This window comes from Erinaceus europaeus, chromosome 7 (genome assembly GCF_950295315.1).
Source record: "Erinaceus europaeus chromosome 7, mEriEur2.1, whole genome shotgun sequence".
Classification (NCBI taxonomy): Eukaryota; Metazoa; Chordata; class Mammalia; order Eulipotyphla; family Erinaceidae; genus Erinaceus; species Erinaceus europaeus.
The window spans coordinates 34480149-34493352 of record NC_080168.1 but is presented as its reverse complement, the minus strand read 5'-3'; the positions used below and the strand labels follow the sequence as shown (position 1 = coordinate 34493352).

Here is a 13204-nt window from a genome sequence, read left to right as displayed (position 1 = left end):
AAAAAAAAGTGGGAGAGAACCTGCAATCTAAAACAGATCTAGGAGACAATCAACTAGATGTAGTGAGGAGGTCTTATTTAGATCTTGTTAAGGGGCCGGGGTTCTGACAAAAATGTAAAGTCCATGACTTGCAAGCCAGAGATCCCAGGTTCGAGCTCTGGCATCACATTTGTGAGAACTGGGTAGTACTCGGGTCTCTCTGTCTAGCTCATGAGATAATAAATATGTATATATTAAACATGTTAAAATTTTGAAGGACAAAGCCAACGCTGTAGTTTAGTAGTAAAGTGTATGCTTTGCCTATATGAAGCCGTGGCAACTGGAGAAATTTGGTAACTTCAGCAATCTGAAAGCATTTCATTTGTTTTTAAGTCATATGATAATATTACATTTCCCTCCCCCAAAGTCCTTATCTTTTAGAGCTATATCAATATATTAAAGTATTTATGGTTAAAATGCAAATTTTTTTAAAACTGCAGTTTAGTGGTCCGGGAGGTGGCACAGTGGATAAAACGTTGGTCTCTCAGGCATGAGGTCCTGAGTTCAGTCCCTGGCAGCACATATACCAGAGTGATGTCTGGTTCCTTCTCTCTCTCCTTCTCTTTCTTATTTATTTATTTCTCTCCTTTATTTATTTATTAATCCTTCTCATTAATAAATAAATAAAATATTTTTTAAAAACTGCATTTTAGAGACCACGTAGTGGTACACTATGTAGAGTGCACACTTTATTGAGCACAAGGTCCTGGGTTCAAGCCACTGGTCCCCAATCGCTGCCGGGAACTTCATGAGTGGTGGAACAGTGCTGAAGGGTCCTCTTCTCTTTCTCCTCTCTCTCTCTCTCTCTCTCTCTCTCTCTCCATCTCTCTCCCTTCCCCTCCTAGTGGAGTCATTGTACACATACCAAACCTCAGTGAGAACATTGTTGGCAAAAATACATACATGCATATGAAATTTGTGTTCATGTATGCATGAATATCTGAGAAGCCATGTAAGTGATGTGTGGTGATGTGCTACTTCTGGGAAGAGAACTAGGAAACTGAAAATAGGGTGGGAGAAAAGCAAACTTCTGTACAAATCATCACTTTACGCAAGTAGTTCCTCTTCAAGGATCAACCAAAACGTACATGAAATACCATGGGAAGAGACAGAAATGCTCAGGAGGGATGAGAAGGCATCATAGACTCCTGTGACAGAGTGTGTGGCCAGATGGCCCATGCTGCTCCAAGTGGTGTGCCTCTCTACTTCCTCACAGCCAGAATCAGGGAGGGTGAACACTGGTATGCTCAGTACCCGTTGGCCTGGGTGCCAGCTTGGAAGATACTTACTGCTTTGGGACTTTATTGGGCAAAGTACTACCAAATCCAGCAGCACGATTCTGGAAGTCTGAGAAGACTTCTGTATTTTAGATTTGCTGACAATGACTCAATAAGCAGATGTCACTGTGTAAGACTTGGGAGCTTCCCTTCTCTGTTGCCTCATTTTTGGAAAGGCAGAGTGTGCTGCTGGCATTGTAACATAGAAATATTTATGGTAATTTTGTGTTTTGTTTAATGAAAATATTTTTTCCTTCCTTCCAAGTGCTTATTAAAAGTGTATCTTTGATAAAGTATTTTTTCTTTTCCTTTTTCTTTCTCCAGCATCATCGACAAAGAAGTGTCACTAATGGCAGAAATGGATAAAGTTAAAGAAGAAGCCAGTAAGTACAGCATGGCTGGGTGATTAGAGTCCTCCTTTCCAGAAGCAAACAGAGATCAGACTGGTGGTGCTGTGGCTCTTGAATGAGGGTCCAGAATTCACATTAGCACCTGCCTAGTAATCCCAGTAACCTTGGACAAGGAATTGTAAGCCCCAGTAGATCATGTGGCCCTTATATACTCATGTGGCAAAGGGAAGGAGAAATACAAGCCATCCAGTGCAGGACAGACAAGGTACTCTGCAAATAAAAGGTGTGTGCCAGCTGAGTTATTTAAAGATCAAGATGGTGGGCTGGGAGGTAGCACAGTGGGTTAAGTGCACACGGCGCAAAGTGCAAGAACCAACGTAAAGATCCTGGTTCAAGCCCTGGGCTCCCCACCTGCAAGGGGGGTCACCTCACAAGTGGTGAAGCAGGTCTGCAGGTGTCTGTCTTTCTCTCCCCCTCTGTCTTCCCCTCCTCTCTCCATTTCTCTCTGTCCTATCCTACAACCACAACAAGGGCAACAAAAATGGAAAAAATGACCTCTAGGAGCAGTGGCTTCATGGTGCAGGCACCCACCAAGCCCCATGGAGGCAAAATAAATAATCAAGATTGGGGGGACAGGTGGTGTTGTACCTGGTTGAGTGCCCATGCACAAGAACCCAGGTTCAAGCCCCAAGCCCTTACCTACAGGGGGAAAGCGTCACTAGTGGTAAAGCAGTGCTGCAGGTGTCTGTCTCTCTCCCTCACTATTTTCCCCATTCCACTCTCGATTGCCCCGGCCAGCAGGGCGGTGAGCAGGGGCTAGCAACCCAATGAGACCTGAAATGATAGGGACAAGAGACGCGAAGAACGAGAGCAAGTCAAGTTTCTGATCAAGCTCTAAATTTTATTGTGAACACAGGCATTATAAGGCTTTGGGGAAGGAGGGGGAAGTGCTGGAGGAGGAGGAGGGGGAGCAATCTTCAAAGGGGGAATGTTCCTTGCAACATACAATGGATGAAATCATGTTTGCTACCACAACTATGTGTTGTGTCACTGTTTCTGATAAATGGTCTACCTGAGGGGAAAATGGCCTGCCCAGGGGGAAATGAAACTTGTCTCGAGGGCTTCCATTGTTTCAAAGCTAATCATCTATCAAAGCAGAGAAATGGCTCCTGGCATCTCATCCCTTCGTTATAATTTTAAAATTGAGGCAGGCAATGTGGGTGAGGAGCAGAGACCCTGACAGCAGGTTTAACCAGAGGGGGGAAGTATTGACCCGATTCCTCCCGAGGGGTGGGTGCAGAAACCCACCTTCCCGCATCTTATAAGGCTCTCGGTGTCTTTTTGGGGAGGGGAGGCAGAGCCACAGTTTCCAGAGAAATGATTTTTTGTTGCTGACACCAACCTCCATGCAAATCAGGTTTGCTTCACGGGGGACTCAGAGGCGGACAATAGGGTCCTCCCCCTGCAGTGCTTTGCCTTGCACCCCTTACTGGTGTCCTTTCCCTGCCAAGGTTGGATGCTTCCGTGCATAATTCTGAGTTTTATGCCATCCAAAAGGGAGGTCAGTCATCTTCAGGTTCAGCCAGGCCTCTATCAGCCAAATCAAGTCTGTGATAATGGATTTGCAAAGGTTTTGATGCCAAAGAGTCAATCTGCCGTTTTATAAAATCAGTAATCTTATTAAAAATAAAGGGTCCTTAAGGTAATCATTAACAAAAGACTAATAAGGGTCTCATAAGGGGCTCTGTAGTGACTCAAGACTATTTGTGGTGGAGTCTATAACCTGTTGTAATTTGTCAAAAAATTTATGGGAGGAATATATAGAGTGTCCTAGCATGCCACCAGCAAGTCTAAGGGAAGCAGTCAGTGGATGTGATGTCCAGGGGAAGAAACAGCACGTCTGGTCTTCTGGTGGGTCAGCGCCAGCTGATGAAATTCTTCTTCATAGAGGGTCAGCTGTGGAACAAGCAAAACTAGGAGGCAAGGACCAGGTAGAGAAGAATTGACATGAAAATATAGGATGGTGTTTACCAAAACACAGAGGAGGTGCATACACATTAGAAGTCAAGGTGAGGTTCCTTGAACATTGAGGAATATTTTGAGAAAAGTGAGCAGTCAATAAGCATGCAAAGATGAAGTCAGCAGTGGCAGGTCAGCAAAAAGAGAAGACTTGGATAAGCTGGTGAGGTTAGCTGGAGTATATACTGCCATGGCGTCCTTTGTGGTAAGGACTTGCCAACAGGGACTCTGGATTTTGCAAGAGCAATGTCATCCACCATAATAAAAGGAAAACAAACATGGACATCCAGTGTTGAAAAAAGAGAAAAAGAATATGTCTCTATGACTGGAAAAGTGTGTGGCTTTGTCAATGAGATATAATAAATGGACAATTTGAATTTTTGTAAATATTAAAAAGATTTAGTATGTTACTTCATTGACACTTTAGCCAACTGAATACTGGAGGGTGCATTACCCTTCCTTTTTTTATTATTAATTAAGCTTAAGGGTTTTAGTTTTTCTTGTTTGAGCTGTAGCCCACATAAATTTAGAAAAAATATCAACTGAGAAAAAAAAGTTTTTTTTGTTTACTAAACATGGGCAGGTGAATTACATCAATCTGTCAGAGAGCATTGGCTTTTATCAATGGAGATTAATCTTAAAAGTCTGAATAGCAAGATCTTAATTAAACAATGCAGGAGCCAGTAAAGTGCTCTCACTATGGCAGGTCTAGCATTATAATTTTTAAGAGGCTTGTAAAAAAAATGATAAAAAATTTTAGGATATGAGTGACTTTAGGAGTCATCACACACCCATAAATAAAAATTAAAAATGTTTAGTTTTAAATCTTACCATATGAGCAGTCAGTTCTTCATGTGCAGATGTACCTATAATTATTTACTTAGGGAGAGTACATGTACCAAGTTAATTGATGATCTAATGGTTAATTGGCTTGAGGTTTTTTTTTTTTTTTTTTTTTAATATGATTTTAGAAGGCTCTTTATTAAAATAAACCAATATGTTATAGAAAGTAAATACCTAATGTGTTGACATGATAAAATGTTTACCATTTTAGCATTATTTTAAACTGATTAGACAGTTTAAGCACACTATTATGCCTTTAGTTTACTAAGATCTTTACTCATCACAAGGCTATCATGAGTAAGCATAGATATAAAACTCTTAATAGATTTTGTTCCTTAGAACTCTAATATGGCAACTTAAAAGGCTAAAATAAAACCTCATAGTTTAAATGTTCAAAATATTAATTTTGTTAAATCAGGATTTGCCAAAACAAATCTTCTATCAGACCAAAAACACAATGTATTACCTTAATTTATCAAGAATAAACCTCTGGCAGTGTCTTAAAACAAACCAGATAATTTTTAAAAGCAGAAAGATATAAAGAGGAAAACCAGCACAAGAGCCTCTGGCATGTAAATAATTAACATAACCATTGTGTTATCTTTTACTAACCCAAGCCAGTTTTGCCTGTTTAGTTGAGAAAGTATTTTAAAAGCTTTTTTTTTTTTTTTTTTTTTTTGAAATCACTTAAACAATTTTGAGTAAAATGTTAAACTTTGTTTGTTAAGGACCTTTGTTTATCACAAAGCTATCACACCCTTAGGGCAGCTATGAACAAGGGTGGGTACACAACTTAATTGATCTTTCACTTTGATTTAGATAGGTAACTTAAAAAGCTAAGATAAACCTTAAAGCTGAAATGTTAAAATAAATTTTTACTGTTAACATTTCTTTTAGATGACCATTTTACACTAAATAATTTTGTTGAATCACATCTGTTGAAAAAAAATTTTTTTTTTTATCAGGCCAGGAATAGCACGTTTAACCCTTTTTTTCCTGGCAAGGCCACTGCTCTACACTGACTGGGTTATTAGAAAGTCAGTTCAAGGATGGAATTAAATTAACAAACAGTGGCAGTTGATATTGAGGTGCTGGTAATATCTACAATTTTCACAAGAGTGAGAGAGACTACAGAGGCATTTTACCATGCATAGATATCTCAGAAAATCTTTTTAACTAATGAATTGATGTTGATATTAGCTATCAGAAGGACGAAATTGTCTTATATTTTACTCTGGTAAAGGTGTGCCAACTCTATGAGTCTGGATCTTTAAAACCACATTTAGCTTAACTAAATCTTAATTTAAAACTTAAAACAAACTTTAGTTACTTAGGGGTTAACACACATTAATGAAAACAAGGTTAGCACAGACTTAAAACATACATTCTTGGTGAAAGGAAAATTTTCCCTTTGAAAAACCGCTTTTGGTTTTTGGATTCCTAACTCACAGCCTATCTATCCAGGAGGGGCGTTTGTGGCTAAGGTACATTTTACAGTTTTAAAGAAAGTGGTCTAATCAGTATTATTGGCCAAGTCAAGGACCGGAGCACAAAACGGAGGGACGGTGGTTTAGGGAGGCAGTCTGGACAAGGAAGAGCCTAGGGATTAGGGTTAGCCAGTTTGAGCCTGGCTCCGAGTAACAGGGAAAGCCAAAACCGGGTTTGATTTGGATGCTTTAGTTTTAGTTTTAGGGATTGGGCTTAGGTTTTTTGGTGAGGCTAAAAATGTAAACTCTTCTGTAACTGCAGCTATTTCTTTCATTAATTGAAGCTGCTCTCTCCGGTCAGCAAGGACCTTGCGGAGGGTGGAAATTCCTGTAAGGGCTCCTGAGCGTGCCCTCCTGACTGAGGGGTTGTCAAGGAGAGGGTCAGGCTGGAGAGTGGGAGCATGGATATAGGGAGGGAGATTAAAGGGAGGAGGATACCAATCAGGATTGTGATATTTGACAGCCTCTTTTTCTAGCAAAGCCTCATCCTCTGCGGGAAGTGCTTCAGGAGAGGGGGGGTTTTGTGGGAGGTTTTGTAAAACTGGATAGAGGCGGGGGAAAGAATGCTGGGTTTCACTCTCATGTGAATTAGCAATAGGAGAGTCAATGGAGGGAACTTTAGTAAGTGAGGAGGGACCTGTAGGGAGGGAAACAGGGCTTTTACTTTCATCAGGTGCTGGGAGGCTTTTATTTTGACTGGGTACCGGGGGATCAAGATCAATAACCACAGAAGGGCATGGAGATGGGGTCTTTGTCCTGGACGGCGGACGAGAAAGTTGCCGGAGGACCTTTTCACCCTCTGTAATAAGGTTTTTAATATCAGGGTGATTATTATAGATTTTTAAGATATCATTAATTAAATTCCAGTAACAAAAGGCAGAAACAGGTACACGTTCAGGACCAAAAGACTGATAGTAATCATTAAGACAATCAACAATTCTCCTCCAACGCTTCTCATCTATAGTGCCTTCCTGGGGGAACCAGGGGCAAATATTTCCAATATAATCTAAAAACTTCTTTAATTCTTTCTTTTTTTTTTTTTTTAACCCTATTTCTTCGTGTCTTGAGTGACTCCTTGAGTCCTTTAATGAATAAATAGTTTGCTGAATTCATGTCCCATGGTTTTGCTTACCTCAGCCGCTGTGACACTCTTCCCCAGATGCGACTCACGGGCGGGTATTTCCGTGGCGATCTCTGCGAGTCTTTGCGTTACCCCCCTCGGGCTGCGGTGACTCTGTGAATTCGGGTAGGCCTACCCCCTCGATCAGCGGAGTTTCTAGGTTCAGAAGGCTTCTTTGCCCCACGCTCGGGCGCCATTATGCCCTGGCCAGCAGGGCGGTGAGCAGGGGCTAGCAACCCAATGAGACCTGAAATGATAGGGACAAGAGACGCGAAGAACGAGAGCAAGTCAAGTTTCTGATCAAGCTCTAAATTTTATTGTGAACACAGGCATTATAAGGCTTTGGGGAAGGAGGGGGAAGTGCTGGAGGAGGAGGAGGGGGAGCAATCTTCAAAGGGGGAATGTTCCTTGCAACATACAATGGATGAAATCATGTTTGCTACCACAACTATGTGTTGTGTCACTGTTTCTGATAAATGGTCTACCTGAGGGGAAAATGGCCTGCCCAGGGGGAAATGAAACTTGTCTCGAGGGCTTCCATTGTTTCAAAGCTAATCATCTATCAAAGCAGAGAAATGGCTCCTGGCACTCGATATCTCTGTCTCGATCCAAATGAATAAATTAGTAAACTATTTTTAAAAAAAAGATCAAGGTAGTTTTGTGCACATAATGGCTACTTAGAGTTAATTGGGTTTAACGTGATCAGTGAGTTCAGGATTGAATTTCAGAACGTAAGTTTTCAAGCTTTCATAATTGTATATACATTATCATTCTACTTGATTTTTCATAGTTTAAGAATTTTATCTAAATTTAGCAAATTAAATTCACATATAAAATTAATCCTGTTTGACACCTGAATTTCCCTTAACATATATTTCCCTCTCCCAAAGTCCTTATCTTTTAGAGCTATATGAATATATTGAAGTATTTTTTGTTAAAATGCAAATTTAAAAAAAACTGCAATTTAGAGTTACATCAATAAAATTAAAATATCTATTTTTTTCCTGAATACTTCAGCTACATGTCTGCCAAGATAAACTGTCAAACCTAATGGATGCCTACTAAGTGCCAAAAAGAAAAAACCTTGTAATATTGACAATTCAGATGTGGAGATATGTTAAATGAAGGTTCTTAAAACACTCCAACTCTGTTGAAAAGTTTAGTCACATTTATTGACACAGTCCCACTTACCCCTCGAGAAAAGGAATCAACTCCATGTCTAAATGGAAATCATAAACGAGATGGTCTTAACCGGCCAAATACTCTGTTTAATGAGTGAACACACCCAGATTCTCTTTATTTAGTGTGGAACTTTTCCTGAACTTAACACAAAGCATTAAGAGTCTGGGTTTGCTTTGTTGCAATACCTTTTATACCCCCCTCCCCTTTCCGCTGTTGTAAAGATTCTCAGCAGCTGGCTGGGCAGAGTTGCCAGCTCAAATAGACTGGGGCGCACAGGTTAGAAGATTGTTCAGTTAGATTCAGTCTTGTCACCATGCTGAACTCTCTCATAACTGAATTCAGACTGCTATGTTAATAGGAACCCTATTTCTTGGATTTAGTTTTACAATCCTTATCTCCTGGGCATTTAGAATTTTTTATCCTTTCTCAGACTTTATCGCATGAACTAGAAAAATGACAGTCTGTACCTCTCCCTGGCTTCAGCATAATTCCTTTACCTTTCATTCTTATGCCTTTTTTTTTTTACCAGAGAGATGGGCCTAGCCTGGTTCTTTATTTGTTTCATCCTTTTCTTGCCTAGTCTTCGGTCACAGTCCACCCAGGAATCATCATATGGAAAATAACTATCATTATTCTTGTTACACAACTTTTCTAAATGGTTTTAAACAGCATTTTAGAATCTAAACTTGAACAGGTTTTACTGATGAAACAAAATGTTATCCAGAATTAAGTTCTGGAATAATTAGGTATACAGTTCCTTTTGTTGTGATTTCTTTTTTTAATTTGAAAATCTGTTGATTTCTCCAATAAAAAGTAGATCACCATGTGAATTGGGCTTTTTCTGTTTCTCAGATGTAGCTTTTTTTCTTAGATATTTTTTAATATCTTTATTTATTGTTGGATAGAGACAGAGAAATTGAGAGTGGAGTGAGAAGGAGAGAGACAGAGAGACCCTGAAGCCCTGCTTCACCACTTGTGAAGCTTTCCCCCTGCAGGTGGGAACCAGGGGCTTCAACCTGGATCTTTGCACAGTGATGTGTGCGCTTAACCAGATGCGCCACCGCTTGGCCCCTCTTTATTTTTCTTTTCATTTTAATATTCTGTTGATTAAAAAATGCCATCAACACTAAATATAATTTTTCTCAAAGATGAAAGAAAAAAGAAGTACATCACTTTTATATATATACATATATATATTTATTTATTTTTCCTTTTTTGTTGCCCTAGTCGTTTTTTATTGTCATAGTTATTATTATTGTTATTGATGTTGTTGTTTGATAGGACAGAGAGAAATAGAGAAAGGAGGGGAAGACAGAGGGGGGAGAGAAAGATAGACACCTGCAGACCTGCTTTACCGCCTGTGAAGCGACTCCAGGTGGGGAGCCAGGGCTCAAACAGGGATCCTTACGCCAGCCCCTGTGCTTTGCGCCATGGGCGCTTAACCTGCTGTGCTACCGGCAACTCCCAGTACAAAACTTTCTAAGAGGTTAACAAACAACCTCAGATTTCATGTGTTCCTTGGAGATACTATACTAAATGAAGTTTGCTTAAAACACTTCCGTTTTGTTTTTAGTACATCCCATTCTCCTTGGGACAATTACAGTAGGTGCCAAGACCTTTGGAATGTGGAGCCTTCCTGGAGAGCATCCCCATTAAAAAAAAAGAAAGAAACTCATCCGGTCAATAAATATTTACAACATGTTTCTTCTTGGCTAAGCACATTTTTAGAGACTAGGAGGGAAAAAAAAAAAAGCAGCCAATAGATAAGCATGAAGCCTTCACTCATGGAGCCTTCAGGCTTGCTGAAACCACTAAGTTGGTTTACAGCATTTGCCTACCTCCAATCATTGGTCCTGTGGTTAATGCTTTTAAAACTGCCCTGTACTATAGGAAAATCACTTTTTTTTTTTTTTTTAGTTTTTTTTAATTTTATGTATTTATTTTTCTCTTTTGTTACCCTTGTTGTCTTATATATATTGTTGTTGTAGTTATTGTTGTTATTGATGTCGTCGTTGTTGGAGAGGACAGAGAAAAATGGAAAGAGGAGGGGAAGACAGAGAGAGGGAGAGAAAGATAGACACCTGCAGACCTGCTTCACTGCCTGTAGAGCAACTTCCCCTATAGGTGGGGATCCGGGGGCTTGAACCAGGATCCTTATGCCAGTCCTTGCGCTTTGCGCCACATGCACTTAGCCCACTGTGCTACTGCCCGACTCCCAGGAAAGTCACTTTCAGGCCTTGAAGGCAGATAGAGCTGAATCCAAATCCAGATTCTACTCATTTACTGTATAACTGTGAACCTTTATTTTTTATTTTTTTATTTATTTTTTTCTGAATTCTCAAAGTGAAAAGGTTCCTTATCAGCGAGGTGGGGATAGGAAGACTATTTCAAATAGTTACTGTAGAGATAACTGTGAAAAGATGTACTAGTTCCTAGCACAGTACCCAACATGGAATGTGAACAATAAAGAAAGTTCATTAGTAAGAAGGGTTGTTCAGCTTCTCAAAGGACAGTGCTCTCTCAGGTGATAGAGCTGTCACTGTATCCCTCCTCCACACATAGAAGACATCACTGAATTCCTCCCCACAAAGTGATGATGTGTAAATGCAACCACATCTTGACCCTGCTTATCTCTGGTCCCTTTTCCATTTCCACACATGGTATAAACTATATTTCCACTTGTGACTAAAGTTTCTGTATTCCACATGGTAGCTAACACAAAGCCAAAGAGGTTTTATAATATTTGCTCAACAAGTGAGGTGTAGTTAATTCAAGTGTATCTAGTCTGCAGTCTCCAGTATTAGTGAACACTGTTATTGCAAATGGAAGTATACTTTAGATAATATGTCTCACTCTTTATAATTCTCTTTTCAGTTAGCTTTTTTTTTTTCTCCAAGGTTATCACTGGGGCTCAGTACCTACACTATGAACTCACTGCTCCTGGAGGCCATTTTTTCCTTTTGTTGCCCTTGTTGTTTATCATTGTTGTTATTATTGTTGTTGTTATTACTGTCATTTGTTGGATAAGACAGAGAGAAATCAAGAGAGATAGGGAAGACAGAGAGGGGAAGAGAAAGACACCTGCAGACCTGCTTCACTACCTGTGAAGCAACTCCCCTGCAGGTGGGGATCCAGGGGTTTGAACTAGGATCCTTGAGCTGGTCATTGTGCTTCAAGCCATGTGAGCTTAACCTGCTGCGCTACTGCCCGGCCCCCCTGCAGTTAACATTTTTAACTGTGATAGCGAATATTTCACATAGGCTGTTTCTTTTACTTCCACAGTAACCCTTAAAAAAGAGCTGGTTGTTTCATTTTACAGATATAGCGCCATGAGGGGCTGGGTGGTGGTGCACCTGGTTGAATGCACATGTTACAGATATAGCGCCATGATAGCAAACTTTATCTGCCTGCTGGTTGGCATGTTCTTGGGGTGTCAAACTTTCTAGATGACATTTTATATTAACAACCACACATACATTATGAAGTAAAACACAGAATTCCCAAGAACCTTTAAGGAATAAAAAGGATTCCTTAAAGGATTTTTGTCCCTGGAGCCAGGTGGTGGCACACCTGGTTAAGCGCTCATATTACCATGTGCAAGGACTCAGGTTCAAACTCCCAGTTCCCACCTGCAGGGAGAATGCTTCAGGAGTGGTGAAGCAGGGCTGCAGGTGTCTTTCTCCTTCTCCATCTTCTCCTCCCCTCTAAATTTCCCTCTGTCTCTAAAAAAAAAGAAGAAAGGAAGGAAAGAAGGAAGGAAGGGAGGGAGGGGGAGGGAGGGAGGGAGGAAGGAAGGAAGGAAGGAAGAAAGAAACAGTTGCCAGCACCAGGCATTCCAAGCACACTCTCAGCTAAGTAGCATTTTTTTTTTTGAGCGACTCTAAAATTTTCCATAGCTCAAGGGATATGAGCATGCTCCCAATGTGTTCCAGAAGCTTGAAGGAATTCGTAAATCCTTTTAAGAAAATGGATTTCAGCATAGCAAATACTACTTATAAAAGTACATAATCATAATATTAATCAAGTCCTGAATGCATGAGACTCCAAAGCTATATGGAACCGTCCTCTCCATAGATTACTGGAAGAGCGTTGCTTTCAAAACATACTTATTATTATTCTATTTTAAATTAGGATCAGTGAATCTGAAGGTCTGATCTGCTTTGTTTTTGCTTTTTGTTTCTGGAATTGCTGTTATAAGGTTAAAATATTGGCTCCTACCAAAGAACACTGACTGTAGCGCTCAGGTGTTAGGCTTTGAAGTGTTAAGGAGACTATGTAAAACTCGGCCCTGCACTTGCTGATGTAATGCATTCATTTCCATGCACATTTGCATGAGTATAAACTCTGAATTTATTAGCGATCTGACACATGCAATCCTATTTTAGGGCCCTGTTTATATCTCTTTAAAAAAAAAAGGTTTTGTTTGCTGTGAATGCCCAAATTCTACTTAATCAAAAAGAACAATCATCTAAATTGTCCCTCTTTCCACAAATGATTCTTTAAAAAACATCCACTTAACTGTATTGTCACTCAGGGTCTGTGAACACCTATTCTAGCTGTTTGTCAAATCTAGGCCTTCAGAATTTCCTTTTTATATCTTTGCAAAAGGAATAGTACTTCATTTTAGCTTCCTACTCAAAACCTTTTCTCATGATCCAGACATCAGTCCCATCCACAGATTGAATTATAATACTAAATAATCAAAGTATCCTAGACATTTTAAGTGGGCCCCTTATCCTATCCTTCTCTGCATATTCCTTTTAAACAGTGGGTTGATCCAGTCATTGAATCTTCCATTGAACAAACACATGGGGCCCCTAATGTCTACCACACCCTAGTTTTTGTGGATATAGAGAAATAACTCAATTGTCATTTCTGTCGTGGCTG

The 13204-nt window shown here is 40.0% G+C and overlaps 1 protein-coding gene across 7 annotated transcripts in view; it reads left to right on the top strand.

Annotated features, from left to right (window-relative positions):
* Positions 1–13204, top strand: part of SPATS2L (spermatogenesis associated serine rich 2 like) — a 233839-nt gene that overhangs the window by 203620 nt on the left and 17015 nt on the right. For all 7 annotated transcript variants that reach the window (XM_060194186.1, XM_060194184.1, XM_060194188.1 and 4 more), the window contains one exon: positions 1641–1699. In XM_060194186.1, coding sequence (XP_060050169.1) covers positions 1641–1699 — 59 coding nt within the window. The remainder of the gene's footprint in view (positions 1–1640; positions 1700–13204) is intronic.